The following is a 27,401-nucleotide window of genomic DNA, read 5'->3' on the forward strand; positions in this document are numbered from 1 at the left end:
TGAAGGTTTTGTAATGCTTATGAGAACACAAAAATGTGCATTAGCATATGAAAGAGAGAGCAAGCAGTAGGGAATCTGACTTGCTATCACATGATTGAGAAAAGCATTGAAGGAGAAGAGGTACATCAATTTTCTGGTGCCAGGAGATGTGAAGGAGAAGGCTGCTGGGATCTGCAGCTGGCCTGAGCCAGTGGAATTACTTTGTTTGGTATAACTTTGTGAGCTTTCATGTGTTTGTTTCCCTGGGGGCAGGAGCTAAAACCTGCTGTGATGTGATAGTTCTTGACTTCCTGGAAGCAGGAGATAGCCCACCGGATGACTAATTGCCTCAGCACACTGGGGCGGCCAAGCCAGCTACTTCCTAGAATCTCCTGGGTCAGTCTATGTGTGATGTGATAAAAACTCCCACTACAGTTCCAAGGGGATGATTAGGACTGCTGGGACCCAGTTCTAATACAATTTCAGCAGAGGGACAGGTGAGCAGCCAGAGAGCAGAACAAGGGCAACAGGTAGGTGAGGACAGGAGCAGATTGTCTAGGTCTTGTGACCCATCACTCGGGCAGCCCAGGGTCGACTGAAAGTGGCATATTCAGGCACAGTTAAGAATGGACTGCACCTGTACATCAGCTGGAATTTTTATTGCCTTGTAGGGTGAAATAGGGCAACATGTAGGCAAAACTTGATGGCAATAGCAGGCATTTACTGCAGGTGCTCTCTGCTGGTTGGAGCTAGAACTAAACCTCCACATCTGCTGGGGGATGTACGTGTTCCTCACTTTTGTCAACGGATAACTTCCTGGACTCCTGAATTAGGAGGGTCTAAGTTTTACCGTACCACAGCAATGAAATTCCAAGTGAACCAGGTCTGTAATTTAACAATAATCATGAAGCCAGTAAGTCACAGCTTTTTTTAAGTAAGACCTGGTTAGGTCACATCTCTTAAAAGTAAATGAATAGGAAAGATTAAAGTGGATTCAGCAGTGAATGATTATCTTTGACCATATATTATCAACTAGATGGCCTTATGCCTTTAAATCTGGGATAATTATGGTTTTCTCCAACAATATCCAATTACATGATGAATAACCTTGGCGTCTAAGGCAGGAACCTCTGATAATGCGTCACTTCTTACCTCAAGAAGACTGTTTATCAGAGTTATCAGTGCTGGCTGCTGAAAAATCAGCCTGCTATTGTTACATTCCCATTCAGAGCACGCTGTCTTCCAAAACATCCGAGCAGACCTGACAGACTGACGGCTGGGAGTACTTTGACATACTCTACCAGAGGGAACTCCTGCGGGGAATAAACCAACTGCATTCATTGCACTTCCTCTTTTCTAGTGTGTGATAATGTAACTGAGGAATGCAAGGGCAGTCTCTCCTGTGAGAAACAAAGCAGAAAATACATGTAGGAAATCTTCAATGCATATTTCTGATTTGCATTGATTTAATTCCAGGTTCTTGTTAATGCCAGTAGTCACAAAGTACAAAGACAGAAATGTCTTGCACTGGGAAAAAAATGTCTTTTATATACAGGGATCAATCACTCACACACAGTGAAGCATTAAATTTCTGATTAGCCTTAGATCCCATAAGCAATAAAGACTGAAAATTGTTATTAGAACAACAGGTGTTATCATTAAAATGCTTCCTAAGAATAGATTAGAAGGTAACATGAATGAAGTTTGTACAGTAACATCTTGTACTGCGTTAGAATAAGAAGTCTCTATAAAGTGGAAAAACAAGGCATGAATTTCATTACAGAGTTGTTTGGGATATTCTTTAATAGAAATAGCTATTTGATAATGTATTTAGCAACTTAGGTATATAAAGTGCTAATTATCTGGGGATTTGCATTTAATATATTTAAATCTGGTTTAAATTTTGGGTTATTGCTTTAAAAACATTTACTGTTAGAAAGAAAAATTGATCTTCCCAGCCCTTTGCCAGAAAAAGAGAAGCTTTTGACTCATGGCTAATAAAAAAATTATTAATAATTAAAGAATGTTGATGATTAGAAGCAGTCTACAGCTGCTATGCATGGATATTACAGATGAGACCTATCAGTCTCTGTTTCTTACTGAATGTGATAACATGGCATAGGTCATCAAGATGTTAAGGACTAGATCCAAAAAATGTTGCTGAAATGGGCTTTAGGAATTCCAGATAGGATTTTGTGCTTAAATCCAAGGGTAAGACCCTGAAAACTCCCACTTAGCTTTTGTTTGACATTGAAAATGCTTCAACACTGTGCCTGGTGCAAATTTCTTGCTTTGCTTGCTTTTTGACCTTAAAACCCAGTCCATGTCTGAAAGATCTGAGGATGAGCATGCTCAAAAGCACCTCTGATTGTGCAGAGCTCAGAAGCCACTGCTGCTTTCATGTTTCCATCCTATTTGCATTCAGATATGAAGCATTCAGCTACCGGAGTCCCCTTGTGTTCACTCCAGTTGGCGTTCTCAGCATGTGCCAGGTACAGGGTGCGGCTCATCACAAGCTCTAGTGGTGACCACCACAAAATCGGACCAGGAGAAAAAGAGATGCCTTTTCTCTATGTAACAATAAAACTGCGCATGGAATTTATATAGCAGTTTAGCATTTACGTGAGTTATCCATAAAATGGTGGGGGGGTGGGGGCAGATTAAATTTCATTGCCGGGGGGAATGCTTCTTCCACAGCTCGTAGCTCCCAGCAGAACGCCTTGCCTGCAGCATTGGGTGTGCTAGGCAGGAAAAGCCTGTCTGTCCTAAAAAGAATTCAAGGTTTGTTGTGTGTTGTGTGTGCAAAACTGAAATGGCTTTGTAGTGTGATGGTTATGACATGCACCTAGGATGAGGGAGAATGGGGATCTTGTCTATGCTTCACAGTGTGCTCTTGGATTTTGTTACACAACTTTCATGGGGACTCCTGGTTCAGAGACCACAGTGCAGGAATGCCTCTTCAGTAGTGTGGGATTTTAATTGGAGCAAATTATACTGTAATTTTAAAATTTAATTTATTTTTGGCTTTTAAAGTGAGTTTTTTTATGTACGATTTTTTTAAAATTTAAACTAGCTTCACGGTAGCTTTCTGTGGTTTAACAGTTGGTCAGGTGCCTTTGAGCCAAGTCAAATGCAGGAGTCAGAGTCCTCAAGTGAACAGGGACTGTTTGTCATTAGTTTGTTCATTTTCTTTTTCTAACTGGCTGATAAGCTATATCCAGATGCTTTCAAAGACCCGTTGGGACTGGAGTGACTGTTTCAATTCTTAATAACTATAGAAGACAGAATATGCCAATTCCCTGTTCCAGTGTTGCTACTTTGTTTAGTGGATACATATTTGAGTTCCCCCTTTGAATTGACATCTGCACTTCTCAGGCACTCAGAGATTCAGACACAAATTGCTACGATATTTTGCCTAGGAGAAATTACAACCTGCCACAAAGCCCTGCATTACACATGAGCCAACACTTTAGGGTAGTTTTGTGATGATAGGGAAAATGTAGACAAAAAGCTGTTCTACTAAGACAGATGCACCCATTCTGGTGGCCTGGCTTTGGGAAACTTGATTAAAAACAGGGTGGGTTTTTTGTTTTGGTTTGGTTTTGTTACAGTCAAAGGGTAACTGGCAAGTGCTTGTGCACGAGCACTCATGGGAGAAAGCAGCCTGGCATGTGGGAGCAGGTGTTGCATTGGCCAACCTGAAACCTTCATTCTCGTCCCTTGTCCAATTAAATCCAATTCAGAGAAATGTGTTGCTCCACATTATGCCAACAATTAAAGGGAATAAAAGACTGGCTTACTTATTTTACAACTGAAGACATCCTCTTTTAGACTACTGTAACAACTGATTTTATGAAAGAGATGCTGCAGGACCATCAGTGAGCACAGGGTGTTAAAAGCAGAGTTTTCTACCTTGTCAAGTGGACAACTTCTCGATCAGCAGGACACTCTCAAAAGCTACACAACAGCTCTGATCTCCAGTTGACACACACAGACACTTTCTACATCAGCTCCATCACTCCCATGTTGTCATGGAGTGTTAACCCTGCTCTGTTTTACTTTATGTCAGAGAAGTTACTACCACTTAAGCAGAGTCACTGTGTTTGGGTAGAGACCTTACTTATTAGCTCTAAGTGAATAAGCTTACTCAAGAAACATGGTAGAAAACTGGACTTCTGGCTACAAAATATTTTTATCAAAAAGTTTCTGAATTCCACAGGAATTGTTTCTGTTTGTCAGAGCAATTTATTGCTCATTTACCCTCACAAACAAAATTTCAGCTTCCATCTGCAAATATTGGATTCAGAGTTGCCACAGGATTTCCTTAGGTGAGCCTTAGTGTCTCTGTTTCCTCTCTTACTGAGGTTACGCAGCCAAGCTGAATGTGGTGTGAGCTGTTACCAGGGTCTTCCGTCATACGCTGCAGTAACTCAGCAAGAAACAGTGATGCACATCCCACATAAAAGATTGAAGTGTACAGACCTTCAAAGACCATGTCAGTAAAACACCACAGCAGCTTTTCTGAATCCAAAGCTTGTTACTGGCCAAAGGATTTCCACTAAAAATTATTCAATTTGGATCTCAAAGTTTTCATCTTTTACTGAAATGTAATTACAGGATCTAATTTTCGGAAAACAATTTTTGTCAAAAATTTCTGAAGAAACTCTTCTTCCAACCAGCTTAGATGCATACTTGTTATCAAAGGCAGGCAAGATTTTGAGTAGAAGAGAAGCAGGCGTAGCAGCAGGAGAAATAAAGACAGGAGCTGAATGATGGGCCCTGCCTACGTGAACCTATACTTCTGGTGTGGCTCCTACTGAGGGAGTTAAATGTGTCCACAATACAAGATACTGCAGCACATCTTGTTACTCTTGAGGCAGCTTCAGCAATATAAAGAATATAAAAAACAGATGGACAAAGGTGGTGGTAGCTTAGTAATTCCTGCAGATGGTCTTTCCATGTTGAGGAAGAAGCTTTCTGGCAGGACAGTGTTAGAGGGATTTATGCTGTTTTGCAGAGGGAGGGCTTTAGGCTGCACAGCTGCCAACCTAAAACCTTTCTAGATTTACTACTTGAAATTCACTTAAAATTAAACATCAAGGATGTTTTCCCCCAACAAAGACAGAGAACAAAAAATGTCAAGTAGGAAATGTTCGGGGTGAAGAAAGGATTGTGGTGCTTCTGATTAAAATCAAAATCAAACTCTCCCTCATCCCATCCTAGGATTTCAGAAAGCTTTCCAGCACACATCTGCCTCCAGTTTCCTCTTTGTTTATTCAGTCATCAATTATCAAGAGACTTTTTGTTTTGTCTCAATGAGCTGCACAATTTGAAGCAACTGTGGTATCTAAGATGGTTCTGCCTAAACCAAACACAGATTCCTTCATGGCACAGAGAAATTGCATTGGATTAAAATGAAAATATCCAAAACCAACAGAATTTTCTCTCTAAGCTGTTCTGAGGGTTATTATAATGCCATTTTCCCCTGTGAAACAAATAATACACAGACTTCAAAAGCCCTGAGTGTTGTTCTCAAACAACAGAAAGTAAATGAGATTAGACATCATGATTTATGATGCTTCCATTCCTTCTTTTTAAGAAAAGGGAAATATGCTAAGAATTAAAGTCACATGAACTTGGATTGTTTTGGCTCCTAAAATAGTATGACATGCACTTGCCTAGAGAGGCCTCTAGGACAAATGTACAATGACAGCAATTGCACTTGTGCCTTGGAAGCAGTAGCTCCCTGGACATATTATTACCTCTGATTAAACCAGTGGATTAATGCTTGTTGTTATACTCTCTGCTTATAGCAAGAAATTACAATGGAGCATCTGCCGTTCATCTTCCCTTTCCGACACAGCTGTCAGTGACTGCTATTGTTACTACATCATGTAGCTACCAACTGGGGACTCAATTTATGCTACTCCTTAGCTTACTTTCACATCCTCACAACACCTTCTATAGGAGCAGTCTCGGGGTGATTTTAATTGAATAGTCACAAAATGGCTGGGTGTATTGGCAACTCTATCTGAGGTTTCCAAAGCAAAGCAAAACAATACCAGTTTAACCATGATTTTGTTGTATGGCAGATACTGACCAAATCTGTAAATATAAAGTGCTGAAAACCAATAGGTAAAGAAATCAGGTTCCATTAGAAAATCTTTGCAGGTCAGTTAGAGCCAAGGGAGGTAAAATTTTTGTTTTTCTTTTAGACAAGCAATGATCTGTCTCTTGACAAGCACCTGTCTCAATGATCTAAGTGCCAGAGCACATTCTGGGACTTGAAAAAGTGCCCAGTCATGCACCTTAACAATAAATTTGTCTCCCTACTTCTGTATAAACCTGAAATACAGCTCATGGAGTGAAACTGAACAGGCTTCTTTTTAAGATGATGTTCAAGATTTCATATAGTATTTAGTAACAAACCCAACAATAATACAAAAGTACTTATATCTGCATGGGCTATCTTTACATACTGTTATCTAACTGGCTGAAAAGCACTGAAAATAACTCCTTCTGTTAGCATGGTAATATGTTTCTTGCTATTCTGATAGTTTATTACACTATGTTCAGATGGAGAAGTCAATTCTAGGCCACTAGTCCTTGCTTTCTTCTCAGAAATGTCTACTAATAAAGTGTATGATGCCAGTATTTCTGAATTCCTTTCATTAGAACTCTCTGTTATAAAATGAGAGGATATTAATTTGTCTTGTATATACATGAATAAAGCGTGAGGATCTCACTATTTTACGTCAATAAAAAAAGCTCTGGAATATTAATAATTCCTTTGAATTAAGTTATAAATTAAATTTGTCTGTGTTAATCTATAAACTCAGTGTGAAATCCTGACCTAGATTTAAAAGACATTTTACCTTAAATTCTAAAAAGGAGAGTATTTCACATTGGACTAAATCACATTTGCCATTCCCCATAAACCTGTCCTCATTTCAGTGTAAGACAAACACCTAATAAAGTTTTAGGGTGCATGCACAAATTGATGGCACATGTACTGGAAGTAGGCAAACAATATCCAGGAAAACACATGCTCATAACCTGTCATAAATTACAATTTACCCATAACCTATGCATCCTCATTTAAACCTTAACTGAGCTGAATGGTCCTGAAGCAATGTATGAGTACAGAAATCTGCGTGTTAGAGCAACTGTTGGGTTGAAGTCACAACTGGTGTCTGCTCTCTGGCAAGGTTCACAGAAGCAGGTAGTACAAGAAGAGCAGATTGGTTGGTTGAACAGCCACAGCTGAGGCCCCAGTGTCTGCACTGTATATGCTTTGGAGGATTTGGCTTGAACCAAATCTATTTCCATGGACTAAATGTCTAGTAGCAGCTAGGATGCACTGGGGGTGCTCCCAGAGCACATGGCTTGCTCTGTTTCATGTGAAAATAATCCAGTTTGTCTGTTCTGAGACTGCTTCATAATGCAAACCAAAGTCTGAAGTAAGGTGGGGTAGTAACTCAAAAACACTCCTTATCTGACATAAAACACTAATTTATGCACACTCTTTACAAGGAGAGGCTATAGAGTACCCTCCTTAAAAATGTTACCACAGGATGACATGTATACTTCAAATGTTACAAATATCAAATGCATATTTTGTATATTAATGGCTGAATTTAGTCTTCATATCCAAACATTTCACGATACAGTCAAATTTTCTACCCACAGTGTGATTGATCATCAGGCCAATCTGGACACCTTAAGCATCTGAAAAAATCTTACATCATGCTTTCAATTTACTTTATTCAACTAGAATTTACAAGCTATTCAGATGTCAGAAAATGGTCCTGCAGCTATGTCACAGGGCCAGAAGAGAGAAATTAAGACTTCACAAAGGCAATGAAGAAAAGAACTCAATTCATAAAACCAATTTGCTATCTACGTTACTACAAATATGCTGAAAAGTTAGAAATTGCTCTTACATTAAAAACCAATACATTATATTACATATGAGTTTGATTAGCCTGATTTTCTATTCTCTCTCATACTTTAAAGTTTAGAGCTTTGAATTTCATGTAAAACAATATATGTACTCCAGCAGCTGAGATTAATATCCTCCAACTGCTCGCATCCACACTTCAGCTTCTTTAGCTGGGAATGGGGAGAAGCAGGCATTCTCTGACTAGGGTTCCTCAGACCAGTTATAGGCACCTGTTTTGCAATGAACCAAGTCTGAAGGCAGTACCACTTTCTCATTCTTTTCATTGTACAAAAGGGAAGATTAGATGATGGTTGTAGACTTGAAAAAAAGAGTTTTTTACAGATGTTTACAGGCATTCTGTCAGATGAATTGCATCCCAACTATCCTGAACATTATTTCATCTGCCCTATAGAACTGGCTTATAAAGGAAATCCAGTAGGAGCACTCTGAACTTTTCTGTAAGAAATACAGTAATCTCTTGACATGGCTATTTGAGATTCAGAAATTCCATTTCTTGTTGAGTTCCCATCATCTCCTACCAATATTCACAGTCGTACTCAATGATTTCATAAGCCCAGAGTCTCAAGTATTTGGATCAGATCAGGGCTTGAGATGCACGGTGCTGGACACTGTGACCGACCCTGGCACAGGAACATTTTTCAGCCAACCCATTTTTTTGCTTCAGTGAGAATAAGTGAATACATGCTTAAGTAGTTCGGTGATCAAGGGATGACCTAAGAGATCAACTTAATGCTTTAAGAAGTATGAGATGTACAAGAAAACAGTAGATTATAATTAGAAATAATAATTTATTTAAAAAAAAAAAAAAAAGGAAAAGGAGGAAGCTAAAGCCATCAAGGAAATCTAGTTACCCAGTTAGCAAGGTCAAAGAACAGCAGGTGTTTGATTTTGTGGTTTTTTTTCATTTTTACACTAGAGGTGAAAAAAAAATGCTAGAAATAATATACTCCCAATTCTCAGTGAGAATGGTAAAATTATTAACTATTTCAGAACAGCAAAATTTTTTAGCTCCAGAATACAATGAGACTTCCTTTACAACACAGAGCAGAGAAGAATATAGGAAAATGCATTCTTAATCTGAGAGTTTTATGAACATTGCAGCCAGGAACTGAGTGCTTGAAAGCGCAGGAATCCCATGACTTTCTCAGACATAAATCACTCTTACTAAGGGTAGTTACACATCTATAGGAAATAGCAGAGACTGTGAAATTGCAAGGGAGCACCAAGTAATAATTAAAGAAACAAAGATTAATTGCTAGAGATGAGCTCAAACTATAAAATATAATTTGAACTGCTTAAATCTAAGTTTGGAAATTTTACATCTGAAGATTTTATTATACTTAGACTATCATGAAAGGATGGCTGGCTGTAAAACTGCGCATAAGTGTTTTTTTCTACAATTTGGTCCCATTAATAGATCTAATAATTGCTCCTTTCCCCGCCCCCATCCCATTTTTTGAGAGAAAGTTATTACAGCATTATGGTTAGTCACAGCAATTTTCTGTACAGCAAGTACTTTGGATGAACACATCCCACTCATAACAGTTTGGACAAAGAAGATGGGAAATTATGTGAATGCAGTCCATGTTTAGGCACGAGGTTAGGCACGAGGAAAATTCAAACTGTGAGGAAGCAGACTGAATAGGCACTTGAAATCTTTTTTCCAACAGGGGATCAGCAATAACTCATGTGACAAGTACCATGAAATAAGATATGAGATCATCTTCAGTAAATCAATCAAGCAACTGTTTCTCCACTTTATCTAAGAAGTGCCTAGTTAAATAAAATAAAATAAAATAAAATAAAATAAAATATAGACATTTAAAAAGTAAAAGGAAAGATCTGGGAAACAAAACCTCAAGATTCTCCTTGTCTTACATCTGTGTGCTCCCTCCAGATGGGCACAAGTCATAGGCCTATTTGTTGTCCTCCTCAAGCCATACCAGCATTTCTCTTTGGCAGGGTCAACAGGTGGAACACAGAGCACCAACCCACACCTGTGGGTTTGGTGGGGAAGGGAATAGTGGATGCCATGTGTCTTAACTACTTAAGGGCGATGAAAGCCCAGAATTCAAAGTTTAAGCTTTCACTAGATTATGACATAAATGGACAGCAGAATGCAATCCTTCTGCCTGCAGCATGCTTTGGACAAAGAAGGAAGTTTTTCTCAGCTTTGTACTGCATTAAATTTGCTGGTATTTGTAGCCATGCTTTGAGTGCAACTACTGGATAGGACTTACAAACCTGTGTTTTTTTCTAAACACGATATGTGGTGAGATTCTCAGCCAAGAGAATAAAAAGCCTTTTTGATAGAGACGCTGAAGAATCAAGGGTCTGGGGTATTTTTAGTTGGGGGAGAGGGCGCATCACTTGAGCTTTGATATCTTAACTGGATCCCATGGTCCTAATGAATGGCTTTTGTAGATGTGGTCAACACAGTAACTCTCCCTTCTAGAGAAAGCCATCATGGTGTGTTTACATCATATAGATGTCAAATCCTCATTATTGTGTTCCTTCCAAGTTGCTGACACCCCCATTTCTTTCCTGCACCAAGCTCAGACATAAGATAAAACTATATAAGATTCAAGTTAATGTTCAAGTGATAGAAAAAAAAGAATGAGAAATTACATTCAGAAGAGTGTTTTATATGCCTACTCAAAATGCCAAAGCCAGTTTTTGTCTCCTTCAGCACCCTTCTGAAAGGTAGAATACTGCAAGACCAGTGGTTTCAGTCTGACCTGATTTACAGGACAGAACAGGATAAACAGGTGGTCATTGTCACTCAGCTACAGGCTGTATAATTACCTAAAACAGTAATTAAATCAAAATTACTGCAATAATAAAATGGTGTTAGAGAACTGTTCTTTAAAATATACTAAGGGCATCAGAATTATCAATTTATTTTACCTTTCTTATAGTTTCTTAAGCAAATTAATCAAATAGTCATGAAACTAGAAGACGGATTTGATATTTACATTCTCTGTGGTTTTGGGCACAAAACTCATGATGGTGAAGACAAAGAGTTCTTACTTGTTTACCATGAAACTATAACACAGTGATAAAGTGACACAATGATGGTGTGTGTACGCTGTGAACTCCTTGGCAAGGGAGTCTCTGTTGCAGCCTTCTGCCCACCTGTTTGCCACTTTCTGTCACCAAGGTACACTCGAATATAGGTAGCCTGGCATCTTGACTGGGGTCTTCCAGATAAAGCATGGGGTGATCACCAAGTCTTTAGCATTCTCTGTACCACTATGGTGAACAAATCATGAATGTTGCTGGAGAAAACAGGTGAGATTTTGAAAGTATTGCATTTCAGGAAGAGACACTCAACTGGGGGAGGAGGTATTAAGTGACATGGAGGAACAATAAACCTCTATTTTGATGGTGGTAAGGTCACAGAGATACCAATTTTTTTAATAGGTTTACAAGCATAGTTGCAATATCAGGAGTTAAGTCTTATATTTAAGTTGTGTTAATAAACTATAATGATATTTTAGAAGAAAAAAAAGGAAAAGTATTAGAAGTTAATTGAAAAACTCTACTTTTTGTCTACTCGACTAGGTAGATGAACTACTGTTCCAGAAATCTTAACTACATCATACTGTTCTCATCAGAATGAATTCTTGGTAGCGAGACTTTCATTGGCAGTTAGAGTATGAAATATAAGTGAAAAGCTTACAGGTAGGCTTATATGTTTAGATTTGAAATTATCTACATTACCAAGATATCAAAGAGAGACATAGTGTTTATCTTTCTGTATGCATTCACACCATTGCTTTATAGTGGGGAAAAAATGTCCTTCCCTTCATCCTGTGTCGTAAGCTGCTCATGGAATAGAAGCCTATCTTTTTGTAGCAGACATCCTAAGCCTGCCCCCTCCCACAACTGTAAAGTTCTGAGTAATCCTGACGGGCAGCATAGCAATGAGTGTAGATTTCTTGCTAGTCGCTGTAGATTTTAGGCCCTTTCTCCATAAGCATATTCCTTGCTTTTACAAGGATTAATTCATGTGCTTATTTTCATGTCATTTACACAGATAGAATACTTAGTCTGCATAAGGTCAGGCACACGTCTAAGTGTTCAAATGACTGGGATATAAATAGTCCGTGTCTTTGGCTATTTAGAACGCCATTGCTCATGCATGCTTATCAGTTTCAGTAGAAGTTTTGCGTGTGCAAGAGATACAGGGTCACATTTCAAATGATGTCAGCGAGTGCTCCAGAAAACTTTGCCAAACTGCAAAGCTTGACCAGTGCAGAACCATTTGACTGGCTGCCTCATTTCTTTCTCTCCACTGCAGGGCAAATAGACACATTTAACTATTTTTCATTATTTATTTTTCCCAGTAAGATATATGGTTATTTACCTGATTTTGTTTCTCAAAGTAAATTTTAATAGATATTCCACCCCCCTGCCCAGTGAAAGTGAGTTCAACAGTTATGTAAGGCAGAGGCCAGCCAGCCACAGCCTTGCCAGTACCCCTCAGCCCTGGCTTTCAACACAGTTGTTATTCCAGTAATGTCTCTCTCTCAAGCTGTGGCTGCCAACTCTGTTCAAATGTGTGGTGGTTTTCTGCTGTGGGCAAAAAGCCACCAAGACTGAAGCTGGATCCATGAAACTCATTTCATGGCTAAATGCCGACGCCTTTAACCATAACTCTCCATAGGTAATAAATGGTGAAAGTATGGCACAAAGCAGCTTTTTCGGGGTGAGGGAGGTAGGCATCTCTCTGTGCTGGAATATGAAAAAGTTCGTTGCCCCAAAGCAACAACGTTCTAATAGTCTGGGGAAGAAATAAAAAAGATACCACCCCCCTTTTTTTTCCCCCAGTTGATTTTTTCATGGGTGAATTTTAAATGGCTATTTGTGAGGAAACTACTTTTATCCCAAACAAGGATTCATCTGTCTGCTTTTGCAAGGATTAAGTCTACACCAAAAGGGAAACAAAACTCACCCACATTATTCCTGTCTGCGTGGAATTTACAATAATGAAAAGAAAGCACCTCAGCCATTTGCCATGGGGCGTCTGGAAGGCTTGTGTTTTCATTTTACTAACTAGCTCCTTAAGGAGGGCAATTCACATTTCTCCTGGAAAAACTTCTGCAGACAGCTGAGATGTCCAGCGAGAGATGTGACCTCTTCAAAATCTATCCAGTGTTTCAGCAAAGAGTAAAGACCAAATCTGCTGGTGGAAGACCGGTTACCAGAGTAACAAACCAGATAATATGCTTTTATCATCCATCCCCCTTACTTCACTGTCATCAGTAAGACTGTACAGATTAAAACTGATGGGACCATTTAATTTTGTATATCTTACGATGAGTGCAGCTGCCTACTTCCTAATAGAGCAAATATAAGGATAACCGTATCTCTTCTGTATGAACTGGTATTTATTATACACTGAAGTTTCTCTTCTAGTTGGCAGACATTTTTCCTTCTGTACTAATCCTAAAGCCTGATATGAGAATGTTATTCTTTCCAGCATAAATTCATAAAACTCAGTGTTCTGCCATGTAGAGGTTACTGAGCTAGCTTTGCATGAGCTAGTTAAGATGTGAGAACTGGTTAAGTTGCCTTAGTTTTGGACTCTTCCAAGCTAGTATGCAATTCTTCCCAGCAGAGTTAATTAGCTTAGGCATCCAACCAGCAATTTTCACAGCAAACTAACCCAATTATCTCCGCATGATACGACATTGTGTCATGTCTGAGCTCAGAATATGTCTGTCTACATATGGGAAAAATTAACCACAGGTTGTGCCATTGAAAATAGCAGTGGGTGCTCTAGGGAGAGGGATAGTTCTCTTCTGCCCTTCATAATATGAAAATCTGGACTAACAACCACATAGTGAGCACCTTGCTATATGCTCAGATTTTGTGCCAGCTATCTTTTAAGTCAAAATCATTAAAAGTAAAGGGCAGGAGGAGCCCAGGGTTCTAACTTCCAGAATGTAGCATAAAGCAAAATCTTTTTGACATCCAGTTCAGCATTATCTAGCAATTCTGTCATGGTTGAGTGCTCTCACTAACTTGATAACAACTCCAATTCAAGCAGAACAGTGCACTGCAAGTGCTGATGAGCTACTGGTGGCTCCAGAGAGACTCAGAGATTCAGGGGAAACCTCTGACAACACACTTTTATCAGCAGTGTGGTATTTTTATGACCTACATTCCTATAGTACTTCAGCTTTTCATTGTACATATAAATTTATTCTTGTTCCCAAGAAGTGAGGAAGTACTTCTCCCATTTTCCAAAGGACAATGGATGTGCAGGGATGTCTAAAGCTTTAGCCAATGCCAGGCTCAAGAAATCTGTGATAGATTTAGGATCTGAACACTGGTCTTCAAAAGGCTAAGGTGGGCCACTGACGGACTTTCTTCTGTGACAGTTACAGAAGCTATGTTGGTTTAACTATAGTACAACATATAGAAGTGTAAAGAAAGAAGCACATTATAAAGAATAAGTGGGAGAACATAATTTTCTGTAGGAACTTTAGTACACTTAATTACACTGATACTAACCATATCCTGAGCAGAACACATCTAAGATAGCCTCAGGAAGCAGTGCTTGCTAAGTGACCATGTAATTTAGTTGTTCAAGTTATTTTTCACACTTGCATTATAAATATTGATCACTCCAGTGCTGAAAAGGGAGGCATTAAACTGTTTCTTTTGCTCTCAACTTCAAGTTTAGCAATATCTACTCAGTCCATTGAAAAGCTGCCTGCTTTCACTATAGCCATTGTAAGCGTTTAGGCATTTCTGTATCTATTATTTCCTGCTTTCTAGGAGGAAGATAGGAATACAGTAAGATTTTCACTGCAAACCTCTTTTCATCAACCTTTATAGAAAAAGAATTCCATGCACACACTCCACTTACAGTAGCAAGCCTTGCATTACTCCTGAAAACCTCTACATTTGATGCTAACACAGAACCAGTAAGTATAACCCAGATACAGACCTTTTCTGACAAAACCAGCTGTTACCATTTCAGAGTACTGCTAAGTAAGGTACAGTTCCAACTATGGACTGGTCTTGCAGCAAAGATCCCTGGAGAAATAGAGTCAGAACTCCAGACTCCTCTGTTTCTTTTCTTACTAATTATCCTATTGCATTTGCTGAGTCTTGCCCTCTAGATTTCTGTCAGCACTGTGTCACTGTTACAGTAAATGACAGCATGATTGTTTCAGCATATTTCAAAGACCGTGCAGTCAAGAAAGATGTCCCTTTCTGAAGGCATGTTGTGCTTTTTTCACTAGTTACACCTACAGACATATTGATGTCAGCTTTGCATTGATCAGTGATGCTTTGTGTGTTGTTCTCTTGGAAATTCAATTCCCTTGTAAAATCTGAAATTTGATGCTACGTGATGCATTCAGCACAAAGTCTTAGACCTTTCAGGTTGCACGGTTTCTGGCTCCTGGTCTTCAGTACAGAGTTCTGTCCAGACTCTTCAGTAGTTGCCCTCAGAGCAACCATATAATGCTAGTTTCTACTTTCCATACCTCTTGCAGAGCCAGTTGTGGGATATCCACTTGCACTTAGAATATCTCAGCTCTGTACATGATTTGAGATACCTTGGAGTGAAATGTAATATCCTATGTTATATATGACACTACAGTCTTCAACTTGTCAGAGACACTGAAGAATAGTAATAGCAGGCGAAATATTTTTAAATAGAAGAGATGTAACCTCTGAGAGCCCGTCACACCTTTGGCATGTCCCCTTGGAGTCATTTTTACATTCCTAGCAGTTTCCTTACAGAGCACAGCATATGTTCTCATTCTTGCATATGCATATACTACAAGACATAGATAAGAATATACGTAATGGAAACAAGATCTTGTTCTGCTCACTGCTCCTAAAGAATCATTTGCATTAAAGATGATGCCAAGCTCCCAATTTCAAGCTGACTTGTTATAAAAATGCCAAACCAAATGATGAACCAACCCATGCAGAAGGCTTTCATCTTCAGGTCATTTTTTTTCCCTCCTCTCCCACCCTCCCTTTTTTCCCCCTAATGGATAATAGCATTTGTGCGGATATAACTTCCTTAGAACTACAGTATTACAAACTCAATGGTATTTAAGCTGTAGATTATAATTGGCATGATAAAGGATCACAAGTGTATCTTTTTTGTCAGCTTGTTCCATTAAGAACCTCTAACCATGGATCATTGATGTAACAAATCATTATGGCCCATTGTGTCAGTTCATCTGTTGGGATCTGTGCACTATAAGCATGACAGATTTCCTCTGCAGCAATTACAGTCTATTGTGACAATAGGATTTAATGAATATAAACAACAAACCACATAATCTGTTATTACAGAACACAGCTATGCACCCAGATGGGAATTAAGTTCCTAGACATTGCCAGTTGCAATTTTTAAAATTGTGACTATTTCAGTCTTCATGTCATTAGATGCAATGCTCTAATTTACATCATACATTTACCTCAACCCTGGCTGGTGAAAGGTCTTTAGAATTTAAAGTCTACCCCTGCAAGTATTCTGTGATTTCATTTTTTCTGAGTAGACATGATCTTTCAGGTTTTTAGACTCTGCCTGTCTTTCACTGTCATACTAGCCATGCTGTTAAAGTTTCGGTACAGCACTGTAGATGAAAAAAGCAAATACAATAAAATTGGTCACAGAAATAAATGAAACAGCAGAACATTCCTGTATTGTTTCCAAAGAATAGACCCTTCTACTTAATTTTTACAAATGCTGGGTAAATTGCTACACCTGTGCAAATCTGTAAAATCAGAGTGATTGAAATTTTGCTGATTGATGCAGCTGAAGGTCTGACCTAAAGGCTTTTGACACATATTTGTGAAATTAATACTCTCTTTCAAAGTACAGATTTTTAGCTTTCAAATATGACTTCTCTACTTGAGTACATCAGAGGTTACAATTAGAGTGCTGGTACAGCTATCTTTTCATCTATGCAGATGGGCACTACAGGAATATATACTTTGTTTCAATAACTGAAAATTAACCATAAAGAATATATTAAGGCGGACTACATGTGGATGAGCTGTGTAAATGCCATTGTGAGTTATCACCGTTATCACATGCTTTTGAGAAGAAATCACCAATTAAACACACTTCTGCACACTTCTTGTATCAAAAGGGGAAAAGACTCTTACCCTTACCTAGCATGCGAACACATTTGGCATTCTGGTCAGGACTATCAAATGAGATTTCTCCGCACCTCTGAAAAAAAAAAGAAAAAAAAAAAAAGGAAAAAAAAAGGATATATTTAGTTAAAGGCTCTGTGATGGTATCCCTGCCCTTGTCCTCTGATACCCCTGTTTATGTTTTGGAACTAGAGATGTACAAAGACACATTGTAAACATGTCAAAATCGAAATAGTTTCAAGTAGACAAAGTTTGAGGAAGAGTGACATCACTAATGTGCAAGGATGGGTCAACACTGTTTTCTGGGTTGTTCATCAAGAAAGACTGGAGGTAAAACCTATTACTTTTGTATCTATGGCTTAAGTTACTGCCTGATCCACGTTACTCTTTGTTACCACCAGATCCAATTGTACAGGAGGCCTCATTTACCACTGGTAGACATTGTAGCCCTCTCCGGTATACTGATTTAGTTGTCACAGGGCTGCACGCTAAAAACGATCTGTGAAACGGTGCAGTTGAAAACAAAACAAACAGCTATGCTGATCCAACAATTTGCATTTCTGTAAAATGAACTTATTTACTCCCCCTCCCAACTCTTAAATATTTATCAAGGAAAGCTGTCATTTCACAAAATTTGAACTCTCCATAACACCTATGAGTAAAATTGGTTTTTGTAAGGTACAAATAATTTACAACTCTATGGTAATATGTTTTGTTAATGAAAAATAATATTCACATGTACAGATGTATTATCAGGGCTGATGCTCTGTCCCTGCACAAACCCAGTGAAGGAACATTATTAGAGTTAGGATTAGAATACAGAAGTGCTGGGTTGCTTTCAATGAAAAGACATCATTTTTGAGTCCTTTATCCAGACAGACATATCAGTTTAGCTGCCAGGAGAAACGTAGTTGGTGTGGCTCATGGGTCTGATCCAGCTCCGATTAAAGTCAGTCAGTGTACAGATCACACTCCCTTCAGTAGTGGTTGCCTCAGGTGCTACAAAAAAAGATTCTGTTTTGTCCCACTACACTGATAGCTCATGATATGGGCTTAAGGACACCCTCAGATTTTATAGGTAAAAGTGGTCTGTACTTCCTTATCTACATATTTATGGGTTTGGTATCTATGACCAAATGTGAATAACAGCACAGCGGTTCACGTTTGGAAAAATCACTGAGAGCTATCCATTTCCCTTCCTCTTCCTTTCTCTCTCTTAAGCAGTTTCCCCTTTTCAGCACCTATGACTTGCTTTCTTATGTAAGACAAAGTGGTTAGTACTGTCTTTTTCTTTTATCTTTTTCAAATAAAAGTGACATTTACAGCAAATATTAAAACCTACAGAGAATCATGTAAGTAAAAAACCCCAGAGCTTCAAAGAAGATGATACACAGCAACAGTTTCATAAATGAACAACATATTTGGAACTCACTATTTTAAAAATAGCCTTCACCTCCCTCCCACTGAAATAAACACAAACAAACAAACAAAAGCCCATCTCCCACACAGAGTCTTTTCATATATCAGTACATCTAAAAAAAGCAAACAGACGCCTGTATTAACCTTCCTAGGTGGGAGCATGTTCTATAAGATTGTAAAAGAAAAACAACACCCAGCATTTCAAAGCTGATTTTACGAATGCTCTTATACCAGCTCCTTATCAGGAGAAATAGAAATTTGCTATTTGTTCTTCTAGGAAGAATGTTAAGATCTTTTCACAGAAATCTTTCAGCTTCTTCATGACCATAAGTATACTTAGACTCAGATGCGAGAAAACATGTCAAAATTAATTGCCCACCTCACTCCTGATTTTATGCTGCTCTTTGAAAACCTTTGGTTATTTTTTATTTAGTCCCTCAGACGTATTGTATGTTACAGACATATTCATATAAACATCACATTTCAGGCTGGCAAATGATGTCTTACAATACCTAACAATACTCACCAGTCCTAGTGTTATGAAATTGGGAAAACAGCTAACGTTCCCCAGAGTCCACTAAGATCCCACAGAATCCATTTTGATGATGGATGAACTTTGAAAACTTTGCAAGGAAGATTCAGATACCCGTATAGAAGTTCATAGCCTTATCTGAATTTTCTTAGCCCCTACAATTCACAGAACTGACTGAAAATCATACTACAACAGTCAGCCTAGGAGATTTTTCACTACTACCACTGCAGCTGAAAACACCAGGAGAAAAAGCTTCTGCAGCCATTTATTTCTGATGCTAATAAAAGCTCATAGGTGCACATCAATGGGCTGAAACATGAGCTGTTACCAAACTCTCAGAGCATCTGAAAAAGAGTTTGCTGGATCCTGGATGTGTAAAGTGGCACCGAATTACAGCAGGGGCTCATTTTTGCTCACCTGAAAAACAGAGTTCTTTGGGCATTTTTGCTGTTAGCGAATGTTTTCCATGAACAAGAAGGAATGACTTCATGATTTAATCTTTAGGATTAAGCTGAGACTTTGCCACCACTACTGTGAATTCCTGCCAGTGTTGGCTATTCTTCTCCTGTCCTTTTCCTGGCCCAGATTACTTCCCTTTCTGGTTTGGGTTTGTTCTGCCTGCTTGTATATCAGGGCTGGTACTGAGAGACGAGGCCAAAAGCATCTCCAGTCCCAATGCATTTCCAAACTAGTCCCAGAGCAGCTGCTCATTCTGTCCTGAAAGTTTCCAAGTTGGCTACAGAGTCAGTAGTGGATCCATTAGAGAGCAAGAACAGGACTTTGACACGAAGTGCTGGTTATTCTACTTTTTAATTTCAACCGGTCAGAAAGCAGAGAGAGGAGAAGAATAACCCCAGACATATCTGCTATACATATGCAGACCTATTGCACGCGTGTAGATCACCATATATGTCTGTTGGGGAAGCTGAGAGAAATATGACATCTCTCTTAAAGACTGGCTAAACAGCCTCTGGAAGCTGCTGCTTATAAGCAGCACTACCTGTATTCATAGGAATCAGGTCTGGAGGAAGGTATCAGTTTTCTGTTCCCATTTTAGAGAAGCAAGAGTGTCAATGGTGAGCTGTAAAGACCAAACACATTATCCAGTTAGGAAGAGCAACAAACTCAAACAGAAAAGCTGCCTCTGAACTTTATTTCTTGAAATCTATAATGAGGTTGGATTCGTAGTTCTGACCTATATTTGAAGCTCTTCAAAGGTCTAAGAATTCACTCTCTAAAAATAGGATAAATCATATTCTTGGATCCTGAGTTTGGGGTATTTTAGATCTCAGTCTCTCACAAGTGGCAGAAGAAACATTCATGCAGAGAGCGGCTGGAAAATTGACTCTAGTCAGTTGTACTAATGCAGTAATGCATCTCATTTTACTTCTCCGGTATTACATGATCATTCATAGGCTGGGTTTCCATTTCCAGCATGCCTGGGCTCACACCACCTGCATTTGAGGATTTGATATGGGCTGTATGTACCCTAGAAAGAATATATCCTTAGTGGGGTTTTTTATGTTGTAGAGAAAACTTTATCTATGAAAAAACTGGTTTTGAAATAATTCTATTAATCTTGTGTTTGTATGGTAAATTAAAGCATTACATGTTTTAAGAAGAGAGAGATATGCAAATCAAGTAATTGAAAGAAATAGGGCTAAATTCTTACCTATAATAAAATCCAGCATGTAAAGATCTGAAAGTTTTTGTCATGAGAATTGCAGTAAGTGGCGTGTTAATTTTCTACTTATTAAATGCATATAATTAACATTTAGCTATATTAATAATTTTAGACTGTATAGTCTTTAAAAATATAATAAAGAGTTTTTCTGGCATGAAATTTGAACATGCACAATTTTGACCTTTTTAAGCTGCAGACAATGAAGTTTTGAAAAGCCAGCTTAGTCAGCTAAAAGGTTATTGAAGTAGGAACCATATTTATAGGCTTCACTGTTCTGTTCTGTACATCTTGATTATGGTGTTCAACATATATGTCTCTTCAAATGTTGCAATAACCAACGAGGTACTCAATGTACATGATCAGCCAAACATGACAACAGATTGGATAATTTTCCTTTTGCAGAAAGTGACAGGGATTATTATACCGACAGAGGAATTGTGTTAATTGCACATTGATTGCATGCCAAATAGTTTTAAAGAATCCATCTGATTTCTTTTTTTAAAGTAACCTTAAGTTAATGTGCTTCACTTTTACCAATAGGAGAAAGAAGTAGAGTCTACATAACAACACTTTTGGTAAAAGAGCTTTTTATTTCCTTTTTTTTTTCAGAGTACTGCATATAATTTCGCATTCTTTCAGAAATGAGAGTTAAAAGATATACTTGTGGATACAACTGATTAAAAGAATTTAAAGTAAAGCAAATGGCTTCTATGCTTCTATAAAAGAATGGATGAGCTCAGAGGCAAAAAAATGCTCCTGTTATTCATATATCTGCTTTCCTTTTATGTTCTTTTCTTCATCATCTTTAAAAAAGTAATTAAGTCCTCTAGTATGTAAAAGCATGATTCTAATTGCTTAAGGAATTACAGATGTAAAGTCTGTTAGTGTGAAAAACAACAGTACTTCATAAGTCTTAGCAATCTTTTAATAAAACCAACTGGCTACTCATATAAATAGCTGAAAATTAAGGGCAATATTTCACAAGGAGCCAGGCCACATTCTCTTTGTTTTCAGGCTGCCTAGGAGGAGATTTAAGGTGGATTCATCCTGAATGCTGGTGAAATATCAGAGTGTAGGAACTGTAGGATTTCCAGTGCCTTGTTACATTGGTGGCATTTCCAGTTCTGTCTGTCCTCTCTGACAGGGACAAAAGAAAGTACAGGAACAACCAGAGCAGACTGACACATGTAATCTGTCCTGGCCTCAGCCTTTTCACAAGTACCTCCCCCAAAATGAAAGCCTTCTAATGATATCTGTTAGTGATTAAATCAATGTTTATGTGAAACAAGGAAGTTCCCTACCAATACTCTGTAATCTTGAGATGCACTTAAATGTCAAACACGAATTTTTCTTTATCTTTACCCATGGCCTTTGTTGGCCTTAGCAAAGGAAATTAAGCCAATGTTTTTTATTTGTTTAGAGATTAAAGCTTCTTTTCTCTATATCACACCTTAATTAAAATTTAACAGGCCTGTATTTGATCAATATTCTATGGACTGAATGACTGCAAAAAGCTCACCCTATTCATGTGACTTTGAATTGCCAACTTTGAATTCCTCAGGAACTTTACTTAGCCTTTCTCACATGAAAATATGTGTATAGTGAATAAAACTTGAGAATTGCATATATGAACATTCCCATTGGTAGCAAATACCACTAGAATCTTTCAGCTAACAAAATTGCCCAAGATCTATAGAAATTGTGATTGTTCACACATTACCTCCCTGGGCCTTATTCCCATAATGATTATAGATAACATCTTATACTTACCTGAAGATGTAGACTGCATTTGGCAAGTTAAGTGTTCCACTAAATTGCGCCACAAAAAAGTACACTTATCTTGAACTGGTATGTATTGTGTGTGTATGCCCACCCAATTATAAATGTGGTGTAATCACAGTACACTGACAATTGACTTTAAAATACTATTAGCAGCCAGAATGCTACATTTTCTGCTGTTCAAATTACTACTATTACATTGCAACTATTGTATCACAGCTATACTACATTTAATGGGTAAACTTTCCAGCTTCCCTATTTATCGTCAACAATGAGGCATGCTTAAAATGAGAATTCCAGCTCTATTAACATCTGGATGATTTTCTGCACAGTAGAATAGTTACGTCTGGCAGACTTGTTTTGAGAGCTCCTCCCTTTCCAAGATTTCCCCATAAAAGAGAAGGTTTCTCTTCCCTCCAGGAAGTTAAAACATGTTGCTCAAATAACCTTTCAACACTGTCAGTGTCAATCTCCAGCAGCATCTTGGCAATGCATTTCATTCTGGAATTTACCATGCTGTAGACCCTCAGCTACTCTGAACGGAAGACACAGCAAAATAAGTAATTACAACTAAACTGAGCAATAATTCCCAACCAACCATTGTTGCCAGTAGTCAGCAACTTGTTTGTGGGCTAAATAGCCTGAGGTGAACCTTTAGGGAGTTCATTTTCTCACAAACCTGTGATTTACTATGGTTAAGCGTGGTTTGAAATGGATTAATGTTGCTGGAAAATGGATATAGCAGTTTAACTGCTTTGTTTTCTTCTTCAATTAAGGAAAAAAAAGAAGTCTAACAATGTGTGACTACATTAGGGAGGCACCAGTAGCCCTGACGCTCCTGAGAATCTGTCAGTGTTTCAGTATGGCATCCCTACTTTTAAGTGTTTATAACATGGGCACTGGGAGCCAAATCTACAATTACCAAGTAATAAACATGTTAGTTTTTCATAAGCAATAAGTCACAGTTGAGTGTGCATTAACAGGAGAGGCACAACTTGTAGGCATGTTCTGAGGGGGTGCCATCATCCAAGAAATGTTAAAGAGCAGACTAATTTTTTACTCTCATGGGATGAATCTGTATTACAGTTTATTTTCTAGTTTATATTTTAAAGAATGTAAAACATCTGTAGATTACGTAATGGATCCTCCCACCACAAAAACAGTTCTAAGTGGGAGGGAAGATGAGAGAAAAATATCAATACTAGGGAAAAGGCAAATTCGTTGTCTCTATTTATTGTTGCTCTGATGTGAAACATCAAAGTTCTCTGTATTTAAACATTTTCTGGACCACATAATTGTCTTTCCTCCTCCTCTGAGTTGCAGAGCTGGGCTGTTCTAGCTATGGTCACTGCTATTTTAACTTTCATTTTCTATTGAAATATGTAACAGGAGGAAAATACAGGATTAATTTGTGAAAATTTAGGTCTCCGCTTCAACCACATGCTTTTCTCACGTATTTCTCACTGACTTGCTGGATCAAAGGAAGGGTCAAAGCTTCAGAAATACTGACTGGCACACCACTCTTTCCAAGAAGCAAATCAAAGGTGTGTGGGAGAGAAAATCTCCTGAAGAGTCTCCTCAGGCTATTCAGAGCAATGTGGGATGAATTTTGGCACCTGATTATTTGTGTGTACCATGGCATACTATATGCTTTGCATACAAAAGCACAGTCTCAGGAAGGACAAGAAGACAGTGCCAGTAAGCCCACACGAGCATGGGGTTTCTCCTGCCTAATAAAACTGTCTCCCTGACCACTTTCTGAGTGAAGAAACTACTTTCCCTCAGTTCCTTGCTTGTGTACCACACACAGCTTGGGCCTGAAGGTAGAGGTGTCCCATGGATAGCTGTACAACTGGAGAATTGGTTATGCAGTTAAAAGGAAGCTTTTCCTTTTCTCCTTTTTTGCTCTCTTTCTCTCCTTGCTCTTTCCCTAAGGTAACTCAGTGTTTGATGTCTGCCATCCATGAGGGACTCTGCAAATAAAACTTCCTATGAACGAAATCCTTCCTGCAGTGCTGTGTCACTGCATGGTGCACCTAGGCCCAGCTGCTGTGCACGGTGGACACAGGCAAAGCGCGGTCTTGGGCCTTGTTTTCGTTAGCTGTGTAGATGGTTTCAGTGGCCACAACATGAAAACCTCCCTTCTGATTGCATCTTCTGAGCTTATCACCAACCACTTACAGCTTTACTCCCAAATTTGGTTCTGGTTATCCTTCTCAAACATTTTGAGCTCTTGTGCCTTGTACACATTTTTAAACTCTTTTGCCACTGTAAGTGATCTTAGCGTATGAGCCCTGTCCTCAGCTGTTCTGTACCAGTGGCCTGGCATCTGCCCAGCGCGTTACCAAACACCTACTGTAAAAGTGGGCACCTATAGCAGTATTTTAGCCCATTAACACATGCTTCTACAGTCATAACTATCAATTGGAAGTACTCTTCTATTAGTGTATTTTGGAAAAGGAAATGAAACCAAAAAACACGAAATAACCTTAGCACTGCAAAAATGACTTTCAGAACTTCAAGCACAGCCAGCATACATCATATTTCTACATACAGAACATATGGAGCTAAAGAACAGCAAGTGTTGTTTTGACAGAAAAAATCTGTATTTCAAAAATTGTTATATTAGACCTCGGGGAACAGCATCTTCTGCATTAAAAGAAAGTATCATTGAAACTAACACAACTTTTCAACAACTTTCAAAGTGCAATTAATCACATGGATTAATAATAATGGAGTCATACAAATGCCATTTTTTGTCAGGAAAGATTTAGACGATACTGCAATAACCACTATAAACATATTTCAGATACAGGGAAATCCATGTTTTTTGGACATATTAGTTGCAGTTTCCAAGATTGCAGTCTTTTGGAGCAATGCTAAAAAGACTAATTTTCTCCCTGAAAATAATTCCCAGAAGCAGAGACTTTTTTCAATTCTGTTTGGGTTTTTTTTTGGTTTTTTTTTTTTTTTTTAAATGCGTGAAAGCATCAATTCAAAACAGGTGTACTGTTGGCAAGTGCAGCACGAAGCTGCTCTTTTATCTTCTCTCACTTCTCAGCAGATCCTGGTTATAATCTCTTAGTCTATCCTGGAGACAGTAAAAGAAAAGGACAAAGCTCCAGCAAATGTTTCTTTTACTCGTTGTTAATCTCATCATAAGAGTTTACACAAGAAATGAATTTCCCAGGTAGCTTCCTTCTTCTCTTGTAGTCCCAAGGCCTTCCCAAGTGATGTGCATCTTGATTCCCCGTACAAAAATTGTAAAACCGTTTTTTTCTGAAGAGGCTTACTTTAGAATTCAGAAACAACTGGAATAAAAACAGCAAAGAGACTCCATGGGAACAGAATGTCCCCTAGGTCTGCACTCAAAGTCTTCTGCAGCTATCAAACACCAGTCTAGAGAAAATAAAGCTATGATAGTTTCATAGACATCTGTGACTGTCATAATCCTGTTTTGCGAACAGGTATTCAAACAAGTCTGGAATGATACAGAGTTCACTTTGATGTGTAACCCAAATAAGATCCTAAGTAAATCAGAGGGCAAAAGACCTCTTAAGTCACTCTACTGCAAACACTTTACCTGCCACACCTTTGTTTTCTTAAAAAGTTTTCATCACTAAGGGACACAAAACTATTTCAGACTTGATTATGAAGAACTGTATTTGTGCAGAAGAAAAAAAGATCATGTACCTCACACTCTAAATAAACAGGACATACAGAAAAGCACAGTATAGAAGAACTGTAATATTTAGTAAAAAGTGGGGCACAAATTAATTTCACAGAATGCCTCTGTACTAAACCAGATTTCTTTGTAATCCAAACAAGAAAAAGGAAATAGTTACTATTCTTTCAGGCATTGCTAAGAAGAGACAACACCTACTATTTATGGGAACTAACTAAAGGTTAGAAAAGGATTTGGTTGCATGTGGTTCCCTCCCTTCATCTGAATTGACCTTCTGAAGATAAATTCTCTTGAAGGGACATGTCCTCCTGTTGTATGTAGTAAACCTCAAGTATTTTGCAAAAATGGCAAGGCCATGTTTCCTGTTACTCCCTATTCAACTAGATACTAATTTTTTGGGGGAAACTGAGAACTGTGCTTCATCTGTATAAGAAAAAAATATTAACCTGTTAACCTTTTTTTGTCATGGGAATAATCTTACACTGCCTTTTGGCCTGGTTTTGCTCATATCTTCCACTCTTAGCTGCCAAAGTCAAGACAGTGAACTATTACTGGTTCAGTTTCTATCATATATCCCTTACCTATCTGTACAAAACCAGAAAATGCCTTTGATTTTTAGTGTTAACCAATCTGATTCTGACTAACATGCATAGCATCATTTCTATTCAGTGTCTATTACCAACCTTATCACCATCTGAATTTGTTGCAGTAGGTGTATTAAGTAATATGACTAATATCTGCCATATATAGTTTGTTCTTTATCTGGTCCCCCCAGAAGAAAACTGTGTGTACAACGTAGCATTGTCTTTTCAGATTTTATTTTTGGATGTGTTTGGTTTTGTCTTGTGTTATTTAAGTGTGATTTAATATATATTTATGTTAAAGATGGAATTGAAAAGCAACTCCTAAGATCTATTGTTTTCCTATTTTTTTTATTCGCAATATTTATGTGATAGGCTTAAAGAAAAATCATTCTCCTTGTATATTTTCAGACAATTGCTAAGATACTGAGTGCCTGACCAAGTTATTTCTTTCAGTTAAGTCTCTGTTTTGGTAGAACATCTGTTTTATAGAACTCCCAAACAATTAACATCTACAACATATTTAAAACGATGGTGGAATTTTTTTAATCTCACTTGAGGAAACTGACCTCCAGGTTTTTACGTTCATAAAGAAAGAGAGGTGGAAATTTCTAGACACTGATTTAGCCCACTTGTCT

At 38.2% G+C, this 27,401-nt stretch overlaps 1 protein-coding gene across 2 annotated transcripts in view; it reads right to left on the reverse strand.

The window, feature by feature from the left end:
* Positions 1 to 27,401, reverse strand: part of PDE7B (phosphodiesterase 7B) — a 191,970-nt gene that overhangs the window by 103,563 nt on the left and 61,006 nt on the right. For both annotated transcript variants that reach the window (XM_080390173.1, XM_080390174.1), the window contains one exon: positions 17,099 to 17,159. In XM_080390173.1, coding sequence (XP_080246299.1) covers positions 17,099 to 17,159 — 61 coding nt within the window. The remainder of the gene's footprint in view (positions 1 to 17,098; positions 17,160 to 27,401) is intronic.

This window comes from Falco punctatus (assembly GCF_963210335.1).
Source record: "Falco punctatus genome assembly, chromosome: 5".
NCBI lineage: Eukaryota > Metazoa > Chordata > Aves > Falconiformes > Falconidae > Falco > Falco punctatus.